Source organism: Corythoichthys intestinalis, chromosome 2 (genome assembly GCF_030265065.1).
Source record: "Corythoichthys intestinalis isolate RoL2023-P3 chromosome 2, ASM3026506v1, whole genome shotgun sequence".
NCBI classification, from domain to species: domain Eukaryota; kingdom Metazoa; phylum Chordata; class Actinopteri; order Syngnathiformes; family Syngnathidae; genus Corythoichthys; species Corythoichthys intestinalis.
Window position 1 is genome coordinate 55,367,889 of NC_080396.1, and position 15,657 is coordinate 55,383,545.

Below are 15,657 nucleotides of genomic sequence, written 5' to 3' on the forward strand. Positions count from 1 at the left end.
AACATGCTTTTGGAATTGCAATGAAGTTCGGTGTTTGCATTATTCATTTTTTTACACCAATTTTTACCTTTACTGACTCTAAATATCGGCTCCATAATCGGTTATCGGCCCCTCTAACTACTGTACTAATAATCAGTATCGTAGCGGTCCTGAAAAACTCATATATAGATATATATTTTTAGAGATATGTTTTGTTTTGTTTTTTTCCCCCAAAGTACCCTTAACTTTTTGGCTGTTATTGACGATAATCTTTGCTCTGCTTGAGTCAGTGACAAATACAACACAAAGATACAGCAGGTTGAATTGAATTTATAATGAGTGTAATAAAATACAAATGTAATCAAAATATTGTGTCATGTAGATTATTCAGGTTCACCCCTAAATTTGTTAACATCGATGTGAACTGTGCACAAAAATAATGACAACTGACCTTCAAAAAGGTTTAGAGAGGCTGCGGTTTATTTTCTATAGAGTAGTTTTCTTTTAAATTCCTCTATGGGAAAAAAATCAAACGTCGACTGAGTTGTTAGTTTAACTGTCTCTGTATGGTCGTTTGTCTCTTTTCAGCTTAGAAGCTCTTTCAACAAGGCCTTCAGCATTAAGAAAGGCACCAAAACCTGCTCAGACATAGAAGAAATTGTCACACCAGACTCCTCTGCTCCTAACTCGCCAAAGATGCTTCATGAGGGGGCGGATTCAGGAGATAATCTGTCTGCTACCCGCAAAATATCTACATCTGACATCTCCTCCAGGTAGAAAAAAAAATTAAATGTCAGCTGCTCTTGGTTGACGGGACCACTTGAATTTTCTGTCAGACTGACGAGTGTTTTGCGATACCTCAAGGATCATGGGGATAACAGAGGTGGAAGAAGGTGACGAACGGGCGGTTTCAGAGTTGCGTTCAGAGCTGTGGGAAAAAGAGAGAGAGCTGACCGACATTCGACTGGAGGCTTTAAACTCTGCTCATCAGCTGGAGCAGCTCAGAGATGCCATGGACAACATGGAGGTCCGCTTGGCCTGGAAATAATATCTACTCATCTTTTTTCTGCATTTATTTGAGCACTGCTTGTATTCTAGTCAACGGTGGAGAGCCTGAAGGCGGAGAATGACCATCTTAGAGTCGGAAGTCAGTTCCATTTATCCGGGTCTGGTCCCACCTCATCCACCTCGCAGCCTTCGGGGTTGGCCTCCTTCTCGGGACCGTCACTGAGACAACCGATGTCCCTCACCAAGTCCTTCAGCCTTAGTCTGAACGATTGTAAAGGAGCAGGCAAGTGACAACACATACTGTACTATAGCCCACCCCACATTTCTAATGATTGATTTCGAAGGATGTTTGATCACACAGCTGAATAAAAACACGTCAACTCACTCATACTCACAGTGATTTGTCCTAATAATCCTGTTTGGGTTGGGTGATTCAGAATGTTGGGGTCATCCTTAAAAAGGCGTCATCCACAGAGCCTCACCAACTTTCTTTGCTCTCCTACACATCCACTATGAAGCAGTCTGGTAGAAAATGTGCTGAACAGACTTTCAATTTTTGGGTAGGCTTGTCCCCCGACATTGTGTCACCATATAAGCGGTAAGCATTAAGCGTCTTTGTGTGGCTTGAAAAGTGCTCTAGAAATAAAATGTATTATTATTATTATTATAGCTTCAGCTGGCGCTCAGGGTGCCAAGAGTAAAAGGAAACATCTGGTGGATCATTGTATTAACCATCTGTCCTGTTTGTACAACCAAAAACTGAACACTGTGGCATATTGGCACTGTCTTCTCTATAGACTTCACTATCAGTTGACGGTAGACGGGGCTCAGCACCAATCCGTAGGGGGCCAAAAACTTAAAATTCAAACATTTTCGAAACCAAAGCCGCTAGCGACCTAAAACCAAAACAGGCACCTCCTTTAGGCATATATGAGTCTCCATGAGCAGCGACATTAAAAAAAATCAGTCGTTCCCTAATAAAACCCCGATTATTTTCTTTTAATACAAGTATTAAAAAAAACTTAAAATGGCTATAAAATTCTCAAATTTTAAGCTAGATGCACAAAAATGACCAAATACACAAATAATCACCTATATTTTCAGTATCAATAGCAATATTTAACATGATATGTTTTTGCCCAAAATAGCAACTTTTTTTTTTTTTTTTTTTTAATTAAGTGCACGTTTTTAACAGCTAATAAATCACTCAATTTTCACATCAGAAACTTAATACATGAGGAAAGCATGTAGAATCCTCTTAATTTTCCTCAACAAAAGCAAAATTAGCATTTTTTATATATGTATACAGTCGCAAGGTTGAATTCTGCGATACAAAATCCAACATGGCGGCCGGCCGTCACAAAACAAAGAGTTTTTTAAGTTGAAAATTCTTCTAAATAATGCTTATATCGTGGAATTTCAATAGATATAACGTAAAACAGTCTAGATTCTTGGTTAAAAGCAAAAAAAAAAAAAAAAAAGGTATCGTTGATTTTACATAAATATTTTAAGCCAAAATTACGGTATTGTGTAATCCAACACGGCGGCCGTCACGAAACAAAGAGGTTTTTAAGTTGAAAATTCTTGTATATAAATGCTAAAATCACGGAATTTCTATAGATATAAACGTAAAACAGTCTAGATTCTTGATTAAAAGCAAAAAATGGGCAGTTATCACTCATTTTACCTAAATGTTTCAAGCCAAAGTTACACTAATTTTATCCATTGATTTTTTTGTTTCCACAACGTTTCAAAGTGCATGCATGGTGCTATTTAATATAATAATTACCCTGAATCCTCGACCAAATCTCTCTTGAGACACTACTGCTTGCTTATATGCAGTAAAAACTTTGTCCTATTTCCACCTAAATCCAGCGTTAGAATGCAGCGTGTGTTTGGGTTTATCGCAGTGAAAACCAACTCAACGTTCTGCATGGGTCTGTCCCCTACAGGAAGGCAGGAGGGAGCTTTCTTGTCAACTGATGGTGGAGTCTATAGTCTCCTTTTCTTTATGTTGTATTTTCAAGTAAATCCAGTTTTTTTTTTTTTGTTTTGTTTTTTTTTTTAGAAAAATCTTACCCTGTATATATGTACCCTGTATATATTCATGCAAGTTTAAGCAACATCACCATCGTATTAGCCTTAGGGAATTACCAGTATAACTGACATCTTATATATATATATATATATACTATACATATATATATAATTTATTCAGGAGTCACACAGGGTGTCCATAACACACAAACCAACAGACAAATGACATAAGAAAACGCAGAAACAGAAACTAGAAACGAAAGAACATTAAAAAGGCACAAACTATCTGTGCACAACAAACAGGCTTTTACGCCACTGGCGCCACATGCTTGACCTACATCTATAACTATTTGTAGGGTGTGTTATTTTTATTAAAATACCATTTACATACTCATTTAATCGACACATGAACTGATACATCAGATTTCTTAAAAGCGCTTTAAAAGTGGGTAACACAGAACCAGTGTTGTTAATAACGGCGTTACAAAATAACGCCGTTAGTAACGCCGTTATTTTTTTTTTTCAGTAGTGAGTAATCTATTTAATGACTTTTCTCATCTTGGCAACGCCGTTACCGTTACTGAGGCGGGAAAGGCGTGCGTTACTATGCGTGCGTTACTATGCGTTACTGAGTTGGTTGAATAAAAAAAAAGTCAGACGGACTCACGGAGACGAGAGAGCAGAGCAGGAGTGGGGAAGACGCCGTTGCAAACGCAATGCTAGGTGGCTCCAATAATACCTGACTGTAGCCTACAAACTACGCCCAAATGATACGGTAGATATCACATATTATAGAACTAGATGCAAATGAGAGACACGGCTGCATGGCAACATGTTTTAAAGACTACATGCGTTAGTAAACAGCCGCCATATTAAAGCAGTAGACCTCTCAGGAAGGCTCTGTTGTAGAGATCCTTCCTAGCAAATCTACTTTTTTTTTTTTTTTTTTTTTTTTTTAATGGTCCTAAATCGGCAAAATCTTGACTTATATCTATCTTTAAATGATGAAACAGTTTTAAAACTTACACATGTTGAAAGTAGACAGAAGGGAACTAATGCAATAGCGGGAGCAATTTTAACAACTTTAACTGTTGATTCACAACTTTAAATGACTTCCACACATAGCAAAAGCTACTATCTAGTTATCGCAATACCCTTGTGTCTAGTTAAGTGGAGGGTAAACAATTGGGCTAGGGCCAATTGTCCCAAAAACCCTTTAAACGTCACATTGTGTGACTTTTTTTTTGGGGGGGGGGGGGGGGGGGACAAAACATGAAAATCATCACTAGTTACTTTGCCAAGTAACTAATTACTCTTAAATTCAGGTAACTGATTTACTAACGCAATTACTTTTTGGGAGAAGTAATTTGTAACTGTAATTAATTACTTTTTTAAAGTAAAATTAACAACACTGCTCAGAACTGACAAATAATTGGCTGGCGCTACATTTAGCCTTTGCATGGACTTAGCTAAGTTCCTGGTCCACAGGTCAGGGGTTTAAAAGGGTGTGCAATATGCCTTGAACAGTGATGTTTTCACATTGAAGGAACTAGGAGTGGTAACCTCTTGGTACCTCACGATACAATAGGGTTTGCGATACAAAGGCAAGGCAAGGCAAATTTATTTATATAGCACAATTCAACACAAGGCAATTCAAAGTGCTTTACATCACATGAAGATCATAAAAATCACATTTAAATCAATACAACGTAAAAAAAACAAGACAATCAAAATCGGAAATAAAATTATACATAAAAATCGCATTTAATCACAAATAGAATAAAATAAATCAAACAAAAACTACTACTAATAATAATTGAAATCAGCAATGGAGATAGCACAAGAGGAATAGAAAGCAAGTAGATTGAAATATATAGACAGTTATGGATATGCAGTGCTAAACAAAACCGTTTTTAGCCCTGATTTAAAAGAGCTAACAGTTTGAGCATAATTCAGACGTTCAGGTAACTTGTTCCAGAGGTGAGGAGCATAATAACTAAATGCTGCTTCACCCTGCTTGGTTGTTGTTCTTGGAACATGCAGGAGACCGGTTCCAGACGACCTTAGCTCACGATAACGATCTGACGATACGGCGATACAACGATTATCGAAACATTGGTCAGAAAGTCATTCTAGGATATTCTAAAAACAACTAATGAACAGAAAACAAGCTTCTGCTGTGAATTGAAATGAGTTTATCACTAGTAGAACGTCTATGGCCTTCAGTAGCAGCCAATGCCAGGCAATGAGGTAGATTTGGGCCATTTTAGATTATTTACCTGTGGATTTTCAGTTAATTCCTGTTGATTTTGGGGTATTTTATGGGTCACTTCCTGTTCATTTTGTGTTACAGAACAGGAAGTGACCTGGGAATCACCCATATAAATAGGCAACTCAACAGGACATGACTTGGGATTGCCCTAAAATGAACAGCAAGTGACCTATAAATGCCCTGGAAATCTGACAGAATGACTGTGAATGCTCTGGTTTCTGAATGACTTGTCGAGCACCGTCAAGGCAGCCTTAGAATTAACTGTTACTGTTACTGACACTATTATGGTGGAAGATTTTGGTAGCAATTTGTTGGTTCCTTGTTTTTTTTTGTTTGTTTTTTTTGCTTTTTTTTTGTTAAGACATTGACACCTTTTTAAAATGACATTTCGATTATTGGATTCTTGCAGGAGCATATTGATAACCTTTTGGGATACAAAGTATCACGATATATCACCATTTGGATATTTTTTCACACCCCTAGAAGGAACACATTTTAAAAAAAGCGTGTTTGCTTGTGCATGAAGTTTACTGCATTGACGGTGAATGTCCCTGTCATCTGACAAATCACCAGTTACAAAGTGGCTGAGATATTTAGTCTTATTCCAGACATTCAGGGCTTTTTTGCCCAGAAAGAAGCGATCGTGGGTTAGCTCGTACAATCATAATGTTATTTTACTCTGCATTGTATTTAATGTCAAATTGGTCACTAAACTGAGAACATTATGAAAGTACCTCCTGTGAGCCAGAACTGCATGGAGAGCGCACCACCACATCATCCGCGTACATAAAATGGTTAATGATAGTGCTTCCTACAACACAGCCAGTGTTACATCTATTGAGACGGCTGGACAATTCGTCCATGTAAACATTGAACAGATATGGTGAGAGTATTCCTCCCTGTCTCATACCATTGCTTACTTTGAAGCAAGAAGAAACCGTGCTACCCCATTTACTGTGAACAAGTTGATTTGCATACCAGAAGGCTAAAATACGGATGATACTGTATATTTGGGCATCCCCTCTTGTGTCAACATAAAAAGTTTGCTATGATTGATGATGATTGAAAGGTTTTCGATGAGTCAATAACGCATAAAAACATTGTTGAGCTCATGCTTTCATACTTAAGTAATAGTTCCTTTAATGCAAATATGCACATATTGGTTCCATGGTTTCTTTTGAACGCGAACTGACTGTCACGTGCGGAAATAAATATAGCTATTCTATTCAATATGATTGTCTCCAGCACTTTAAAAAGCACACTGGCCAGAGCAATTGGTCTGTAGTTATCTTTACTATTGATTTTACCAGTCTTATCTTTTATAAAAGGCACAAGTTGTACTGCAATCGTAGAATCGGGTAGAATGCGATGTTTAAAGAAACCATAAAAACACAAGGCAAGGAGAGGAATTACCTTCCAACCCGCATGTTTTAAATGCTCAGCTGTAATGCAATCGACACAACTGGCCTTATTGTTCTCTCAATCAATAATGGCTTATTGGATTTCAGCTGGTGTTATCACTAAAATCTCATTGAGATCACCGTTATCGAGTACGAATGTATCACCCTTAATACAGTTGAACAGCTTGTAGTAGTGCTCTCTTCATAATTCCGCAATGTTGTTCGGCCCACATACTCTATTGATATTAAATGGTAAGGGAGCTTTACAATTATTCAATGCTTTCACTTCCTTCCAAAAGTCACAGTATCTACGATTAATAAGTTTGCCAACAAGGGAGTCTGCCCTCATACTGGCTTTATTTCTGCTAATAAAACGCACAGCAAGCTTAAATCTTGAGCAATGGCAGACTATCTAAAATACTCACATTTGATTGGCGTTTAAAAATGTCTAGTAATGGCCATTTTCTCTACTTCTGACAAATAGTGACTTTTATTGATGTTTTTCCTCCACTATTACACATCATAAAAATGAAATTCAAACAAGATTATTTTCTCTGGAATGCACATAATAAAGGTTATGTGCTGTAAACCTTTGGTAATCTCATCAGATCACATGATGATTTGTATTCGTGTAGGATCATGTACCCTATTCTTTTTAAACTTTTGATTACATTCAAGATTTTAAAAAAACATACTCAAAATCACCTTTTTATACAGCGCTTGTATTGGATCTTAAAGGATTGTTTATGTGTACTGGACTTAATATCATGGCCAGATAGTTACATTCATAACCGCCATATTTGTTTTCTCCCTTTGCCCTCTAGATGTGTCTCCAGGCAACATGTTAAATGTGTCTTCTCAGCTGGACGAGGTGTGTGCACAAGTGCTGGTTCGCTTCACAGATCAAGCTGAGGTAAATACACACTGGTGTAGATTACTTGTGTACTTTTTTTCAGTCACATGGATGAGAACTTACACCCCCTGACTCTCTATAGGAGCATAAACAACAGCTGGAACATTATCTAGGCTCTGTGATAATCAGTGAGAAGACAGAATGGGCCTATCTCGACTCCATGATAGCCAAGACATTCAGGGTAAGTCCTTGCAGGATGTAGAATTTGAATCCTCGCAAATGTTAACTGTGCTCACTTTCTTTCTCAGGAATACCTAACTCAAGTGGATCCGACAGTCAGCTTGGGCCTGAACTGTGATTCGCTGCACATGTATGAGATTAAGGGAGCGATGAGAATGATAGGAGGAGACAAACCGCACATGTCACCTTATCGATGTCTCAGTGGTTGTCCGGCTCGCATCTTTGTCACCTTGAAAGGTTAGTACCTAGATTAAGTAGTAGAATTACTGCTCCCAAATGGGAAAAGAATGAGTAAGAGTAGCAAATCAAGGAACTCCCCAGCAACCATCTCAATAAATTGGAATATTTCAGGTGTTCAGAAACGTGAAAATAATTTGTTTTTAGAGTCATTAAAGATGTAGGAAAATACTTTCAGGAAGGACAAACTTTTTTGCTTACTGTATAGCTGTTAAAGTCAATAATAAATTTAAATGATAATTTTGACTAAATCATTTTTATTCTTTGCTGTATAATTTGCTAATTTCTTGAGGTCATGAATTTGGGGATTTGATCAACTGATGAATGAATAAGACCTATAATCAGGGGTGCACATAATTTTTTTGCCCAGGTTCTCAGAGGAGTACATGGAGATGTGACTTGGTCCTCATTGAGCTTGAGAGCTGACCCGCCTGATGCGATAAATTTATGACAAGCTTTACTTAGAGCCAATTAACTTTAATTAATTATATTAACAATTAATGCTTGATTAACATCAACTGGCACAACAAAATTGCCATTACTTTGAAGTGAAATGTAAAGAAATAAAAAGCACCAACTCCAAATAAAGGGCATTATGCGGCTCCCACATTAACTCCAAGCCTTTTTAAAAGTGGGATGTCCTCCTCATAAGACCTCATTGAACGTGCATGTTTAGCTTTGTAAAATGCGAGCAAAAACACGTTTGTCAGTGCATGTCGCTGTTCATTACCTTTATTTCGCCCTATTCCGCCTCTTGTCCATAGGGCGAGTGGGGTCCTGTTTGACATCGATAGTTTGCTTAATTGCCACATGCTCTCTGTTTTTTTCGTGCTTTTCAAAGTTTGGATGGCTGAAATTCTTTGACCCGACATAAAATGCGCTGCTCTTATCGGCGACATTGGGATTCTCACGGCACATTTTGTACCGCATTTCCGTGCGAGCATCATTTGCTTCTAGCCATGGTACCTCCTGTAGCCACTTTTCAGCAAAAGTCCTTTTTTTCGGTAGCTCCGGTGACGGCTCTGTCGTCTGTCTGTCTTTTGGCGGGGGTGGGGGAACACGGAAGTAATTACTCAGTGTGGCCTGCCTCTTAGACATTTTGAGAAGTTATTTTCTCGTGTCCGCCGCAAACACAGTGGTCACCCATCGGTACGCAAAAGCGTATGGAAGCCGTTGAGGGCCAGCGCGTTTGTCTACATCCAGTACGCATGCGGACCACTTATGTTCACCCCTGCCTATAATTCTTAAAAGTATTCATTCATTCACTATTCGTACTGTTTGTACTCACAAGGGTTGCGGGGTCTTAAAATTTTTCCAGTAAAATGCTTTTTTTTTTTTTTTTTTACACCTTGTAGTGAATCCATGACTTTTTAAATTCAAAATGTGTGTAGTGGGGAGAGGTTTCCAAGATATTTTAAATAATATCACCATTCTGATCAACATGAAAACAAAGTTATACAATTATAAGGCTTGAATGTTCATAATAATTGAGGCAGAGTTGATATTTGTAAAATGTATGCATGTTTGTTTTTATGATTTAAAAATAACCACGTTACTTGTATATACAATAGGAACATTTGAATTAAGAATAAAACTTAAATAATGCTTCAAATAATTATTTCTTTGGTCTAAATAATGTTCTAAACAGGTCTAAAAGTTGTGAAAGAGTAAACAAAATTGTGCCATACTGAAATTTAAACAGATAAACAGTACTTCATAAATATCTGTTCAGGATTTTTTTTTCTCATGTTTAAATCACTGTAAATTTATCCTTAATATCAGAAAATGAATGAATGAAAACATTGAATGTCTCAACCTATACCACTAGAGGGAGCCCACACTTTGAAATCACTGTCTAATTTATTGACTAGCATTGTTTCTCAGATTTTTAGGCCATTTCCCCACCTGGTATCAACAAAGTATTATGTTGTCTTTTATTTATCTGTGCCTAGGTCTCGGAGAACAAAGTGTGGACTCGCTGGTATTCGAGACCCTCATCCCCAAGCCCATGATGTTGCACTACATCGGCCTTCTGATAAAGCACAGGCGTCTGGTCCTCTCTGGGCCCAGTGGCACAGGGAAGACTTACTTGGCTCAGCATCTAGCGCACTACCTTGTGCAGCGTAGCCGCAACGACTCGCCCGAAGGGGACAGCGAGCCCGCAGTGGTGGGCCGCTGCGCTGCCATCTCTTTCAACATGCATCGGCAGACGCAAAAGGTGTTGCCCATATTTTGATGCAGAAAAGGAGACACTTCATCTCACCATTATTCACCCTCACAGGAGCTGCAGTTGTACCTGTCCGATCTAGCCAATCGGATTGACCGAGAGAGCTCGGGTGACCTCCCGCTAGTTGTTATCATCGACGACATAAGTGATGCCGCTGCCACTACCGAGCTCATTAATGGAGCGCTCACCTGCAAGTATCATAAATGGTGAGTGGCATCATTCGGATTAAGAAATAAAGTCCAAGTATTTCAACACAATGTGGCGTTTGGCCATTTCAGTCCTTACATCATCGGAACCACGAATCAATCTGTGAAGATGTCATCCAACCACGGCCTGCACCTTAGCTTCAGGTGAGCGCCAAGTCACGAAAAAGACGCATAAATGAGGGCTCAATATGTCAAAAGAGGAATTCACTGACTTTTGCCACCTTGTCCACAGAATGGTTCCGTTCTCAAATAATGTGGAGCCAGCCAATGGCTTTCTCCTGCGGTACCTCCACCGCAAAGTTGTGGAAGCTTACCAGAAGAAGGAGCACGACACGTCCCAACACCAGGACCTCCTCTGCGTTCTAGATTGGGTGCCGCAGCTCTGGTACCACCTTCACACGTTCCTTGAGAAACACAGTACATCTGATTTTCTGATAGGTGAGAAATTGTCAAAAGCAGTAGGGCATAAAGAACAGCCGAGGAATATGTTTGGAAATGAAATGTATGAAATATTTGGAGACCCCTGCAAGAGGGTTTTCAGAAACAAGATTTTTTAAATCAGGAAATGCCTTCTTTCTCGCTTCTTCAGGCCCTTGCTTCTTCCTATCATGCCCTGTCTCAGTGGAAGACTTCCGAAAGTGGTTTATTGACCTGTGGAACCACTCCATCATACCATACCTGCAGGAAGGAGCCAAGGACGGCATTAAGGTGGGTACTCAACCCAACTCAACCACATCATTCTCTGGACTGGTCCCCACCTCCATCCATAACCAAATAGTAGAACAGGTCAGCCACTTCAAATACCTTGGACTCATCATAAACAATAAGATGACATTTGACCAACACATTCCAGACATTTAGAAAAGGTCCCAACAGAGACTCCACTTCATCCGTAAACTCTGTGATCTTTCTGTTGCCCCTCCTACCCGTCCTTCTGTATTGTTCCCCCTGCTTTTATAATATGCTGCCCACCTCCAACATGAACAAACTGATCAAAATAACACACTGTGTCCAATATCATTAACCACCCCACACCCAACCTCTCAGATCTTAATCATACAGCAGTCACAGGCCTGGACTGTCAATAACCAACGACCCACTTCATCCCCTCACCTCACACTGCTGCCCTGTGGTCGCAGATACCACACCCTGAGACGGAGGCGAGTTCACTTCAGTACAAGCTTAGTCACATCTGCCATTTCAGCACTCGGTAACCTCCCACGATAACACTGTAGGGGTCAGTTGTCTGAACATTCTCTTTGTCTATCCTAATTGTTGTCTGTTATTAATTGATGTGGTTTTGTATTAATGTTGGCGAAGACAGACTGAAAATGAATGTCCCTATAGACAAATTTCCTGAGCGAATATTGGGCGGCGCTATCTTTGACATTTTCTGCTACGGACTTCCGTTGTAGACAGAACACCATGAATTGCGGTTGACGTAGACAAATTTTTAAACTGCCAAATCAAACCAGAGGAACCCACGGAATCTCCAAAAATGGATTCAGCTTGACGTACATGAGATTTTCTGTGCTGTGCGTTGTGTGAACTCCTGGAAGCGCCTATACCTTATGTATGCTTGGAAGTGGAATGTTTTGAACAGCGTCCAGCTTCAACGCGCCATACGCCTTATCGAATCGAAACCAGCAGTAGATTAAGGATTTGGCTCGCAGTTTTAACCCTCAAGGGTCCACCTAAATGGTTGCATGTTTGTTCTTGTCACTTCGGTGATCGTCCGTGGACAAAATTCTAACAATCTGTGCAGCCTGTATTAACATGGGATGTAGAACGCCGGCCCCTTGAGTGACCACAATGAGGCGAAATTACAAATAATATAACTGTTGCCGAATGCAGAAGGGCTGACACGGATGATGTTGTTACAAGGAAATTCTATAAGGTAATTTTCATCTGGTTATAAGTATGATATTATGAGCTCATCGCACATATACATATAAACACAAATAGTATGTCATTATTTTTTTATTATTGCAGACATTGATCGCAATAAAGCTTTTGGACAACATGATTCCATTTCTTGTTTTAATTAAAACAATAAGTGCATGTGCACAACGAGTCAATGAATCACAATATATCAAATCAGTAGAAAAATATTAACAAAGGTTCAGCATAAATCGAGCCTTCCACCATCCAAGTAGAATGCTCGTAGTCTCGATATACGTCCATGAACGTAAGTGTGTTTACCACATGTAAACCAATGAACAAAAAAACATGTAACACTTGAATTTATGCATTTAGGGTAAAAAGCCCGTGTACAACTTGTAGTAGATGTTCGCCATTTCTTTATCGTTGAAGCTAATGCAAAGCTAATGATGTCTCAGCTGTGAAGCAACACACAGAATCGTGGTCAAATTTAACATAATTATACCTGTTATTGCTTTTTCATGGCACTGTCTTGGTTCCGCATCCTCCTCCATGAACCCAACTTTCCCATACTCATTTATTAGGACACATTCAACTGGATGCTTTGGAGATTTTCAGGTCCCTGATTGCATTTCCATCCACTGCCATTAAATCAATAAAATACAAAACTATTTTGGTTGTGGCGACTCTTAGCCATTTCTTCATGTTGTCATCCCATGTAGTGATCATGGCAGATGGATGTGGCATTTCCAAATTGTGTTTTATGATGGATTTTGTTGAGTAATGCCACTCCAGCTACACTATTGTTTTGGTTGGAGAAAGTGTCAAATGGAAGTCGCGGAGTATCTCGGAAACCTGTCTGTAGGACAATAAAGGCTATCCATCCATCCATCCATCCATCCATCCATCCATCCATTCATTTAATGTTCTCATGTATTTTGTTATAAAGGTCCACGGTCAGAAGGCGGTGTGGGAGGACCCTGTGGAGTGGGTAAGAGGGACCCTCCCTTGGCCCAATGCACAGCAGGACCAGTCCAAACTCTACCACTTACCTCCCCCAAGCATCGGCCAACACATTGAAGAGAAGAAGCCCCTCAAAGACAACCCTACACCCAGCGCGCTTGAGTCAGACCCTCTGGTGAGTTGTGAAACATGCGCCACTTTTTCAGAAAAATGAAATCCTGATATCTTCTCCTTGTTCAAAGATGATTATGCTGTTGAAGCTCCAGGAGTCGGCAAACACCGTCGAGTCGCCGGAATGAGAAGGCAGCCTGCATCCACTCTGAGGACTGACTTGTATTGTTTATTAGGAGAATTGTGTCCCACAAATACGAAAACTAGTCCAGACCCACGTTTGCCCCCCTTCTGGAGCTATGGGTGCTTTACATACTTTGTTCAATGCCAAAATTGCACTTTATTTCCGGTGTGTACTAACTGGACTTCAGGATTCATCATAGTGTCAAAGGAGAAGCTTGCAGTTAAACAATAATACTGCTTGGTAGCAGCACCTCTGTTCTTCACAGTGTAACAAATGAAACAGGCTTATGCATCGCGCTGAACTAGGATTGTAAAATACACAGAAGATTTAAAAAATGTTTCTTTATACACATAACCTGAAAAAAATACAACAATTAAAATTGCCGTTTTAAACCTTTTTTTTGGGCAATAGATGAAGGTGCATCTTTTGTAGGATTTTGTACTGATTAATTCCCAGTAATAATCAGCCATGTGCAGCAAAAAATGTCTAGGGACTTAAAACCAAACGAGTGCTTCCGTCCTTGCTGCTTCAATCATCAAAAAACGTCAAAAACTGCACAAAAAGCGTTTTTGGTTTTACATTGTTATTTCTTTTTCACTAATTATTACGTGGGACTGTCCCCATCCTTAGCCATTTTCATGAATAACCATGAGGAAAAGCTCAGATTGCAACAAAGAAAGGCGAAACCATGGGTGGGCCTTAAATCCCCAACCCCTTATGTGTCTGGACAGGTTCTGTCTAGATCTTCTTTTACTTTGCATACAAGGTGCTGTTGTAGAGACGTGATGCCTACATCTGTCTGTGCCTGAAAGCCCCAATTGGCCTGAAGCTGCCTTTGAACTGCTTGAATCCACCATTTTGAGGCCTCAATTTGGAGGGAGTTACCATAGAAAGCAGCTCACCAATTGTAAAATCTGGAAGCTTTGAGTAGTGATGATTTGGACCTTTTGTTCATAGTCAGGGTGAAGGGCTGTTTGTTAGACTGTTTTGTGTGTTGAGTGGGCTGCTAAGATAAGTGTGATTTCACGAGTGTATGAAAATCTGGACATGCGGTAACTCAAGCGAAGTTTAGAGATGAAATAGTGATTTACATTTTCATGTTTTCTTTGATTGGACCTACCATGTTTGTAAAAAAACAAAAACAAAAAAGAATATCCTCTTTTCATTTTGTTTTAAAGGACTTTCTGATGCAAATATTTGTAAAGATTTGTTTCTCTTTTTGTACATGTCGTCACTGTTGTAAACTATGTAAATAACAAGCGCATCTGCGAAAGCAATCCTGAAAGAGTGTGGAAACATGAAGACAAATGCAGATCATGGGCTTTGGTTGTTAATTGTCTTCCTTCAATAAGAGGAAGGAGCACTTGATTTTGAAGTGGGCCTAAGTGTTTTGTACGGCATGTCCATGTAACCGCATCACATGTCTAACATTGAGGTATGGACACAATAAAGTCATGCCATCCAATATTTGTGTATTGGTTTATAATCTTTTTATTTCGTTGTCCACTTTAAAGAAGTGAAACTGCATTTCATTCCTTTGTCCATGTGTGGCCACAGAACTATTAGCTTTTAATTCAGCAACAACTCAAATTCAAAAGACTTATGATTCACATTATTGAAAACCATTTCAGGTCACATTGCAGCACAATGCTGCACATGCAAGAAACTGCCAGAATCATACCGTGTGCTAAATGCCAATACAGTGATCCCTCGTTTTTTGCGGTTAATGGGAACCAAAATCCGCCGCGATAAGTAAAAAACCGTGAAGTAGCGTGCCCCCCCACCCCAATTTTTTTTTTCAATGTATTTCTTCAGATCTGTAACTGGAAAGAGATACCTACTGTATAAGACGTTTTTCTTATACTTTTTCCCCAAATATAATTTTGAAAAACTTTTATATATATATATATACCATATTTTTCGAACTATAAGTTGCATTTTTTTTTTCATAGTTTGGCTGGGGGTGCGACTTATACTCTGGAGCGACTTATATGGGAAATTATTAACACATTATTATATAAGTTCACATGTTATTTTGGTGTTTTGGAGTGACACTGAT

At 39.2% G+C, this 15,657-nt stretch overlaps 1 protein-coding gene across 3 annotated transcripts in view; it reads left to right on the forward strand.

Moving 5' to 3' along the window:
• The window catches only part of LOC130932140 (neuron navigator 1-like), a 118,632-nt gene extending 103,569 nt beyond the window's left edge, over positions 1-15,063 (forward strand). For all 3 annotated transcript variants that reach the window (XM_057861567.1, XM_057861575.1, XM_057861584.1), the window contains 13 exons: positions 568-752; positions 844-1,006; positions 1,078-1,270; positions 7,521-7,609; positions 7,692-7,790; positions 7,858-8,026; positions 9,979-10,244; positions 10,308-10,459; positions 10,532-10,603; positions 10,692-10,897; positions 11,049-11,167; positions 13,290-13,478; positions 13,546-15,063. In XM_057861567.1, coding sequence (XP_057717550.1) covers positions 568-752; positions 844-1,006; positions 1,078-1,270; positions 7,521-7,609; positions 7,692-7,790; positions 7,858-8,026; positions 9,979-10,244; positions 10,308-10,459; positions 10,532-10,603; positions 10,692-10,897; positions 11,049-11,167; positions 13,290-13,478; positions 13,546-13,602 — 1,959 coding nt within the window. In that variant the 3' untranslated portion in view covers positions 13,603-15,063. The remainder of the gene's footprint in view (positions 1-567; positions 753-843; positions 1,007-1,077; positions 1,271-7,520; positions 7,610-7,691; positions 7,791-7,857; positions 8,027-9,978; positions 10,245-10,307; positions 10,460-10,531; positions 10,604-10,691; positions 10,898-11,048; positions 11,168-13,289; positions 13,479-13,545) is intronic.
• The last annotated feature ends 594 nt before the right edge of the window (positions 15,064-15,657 follow it).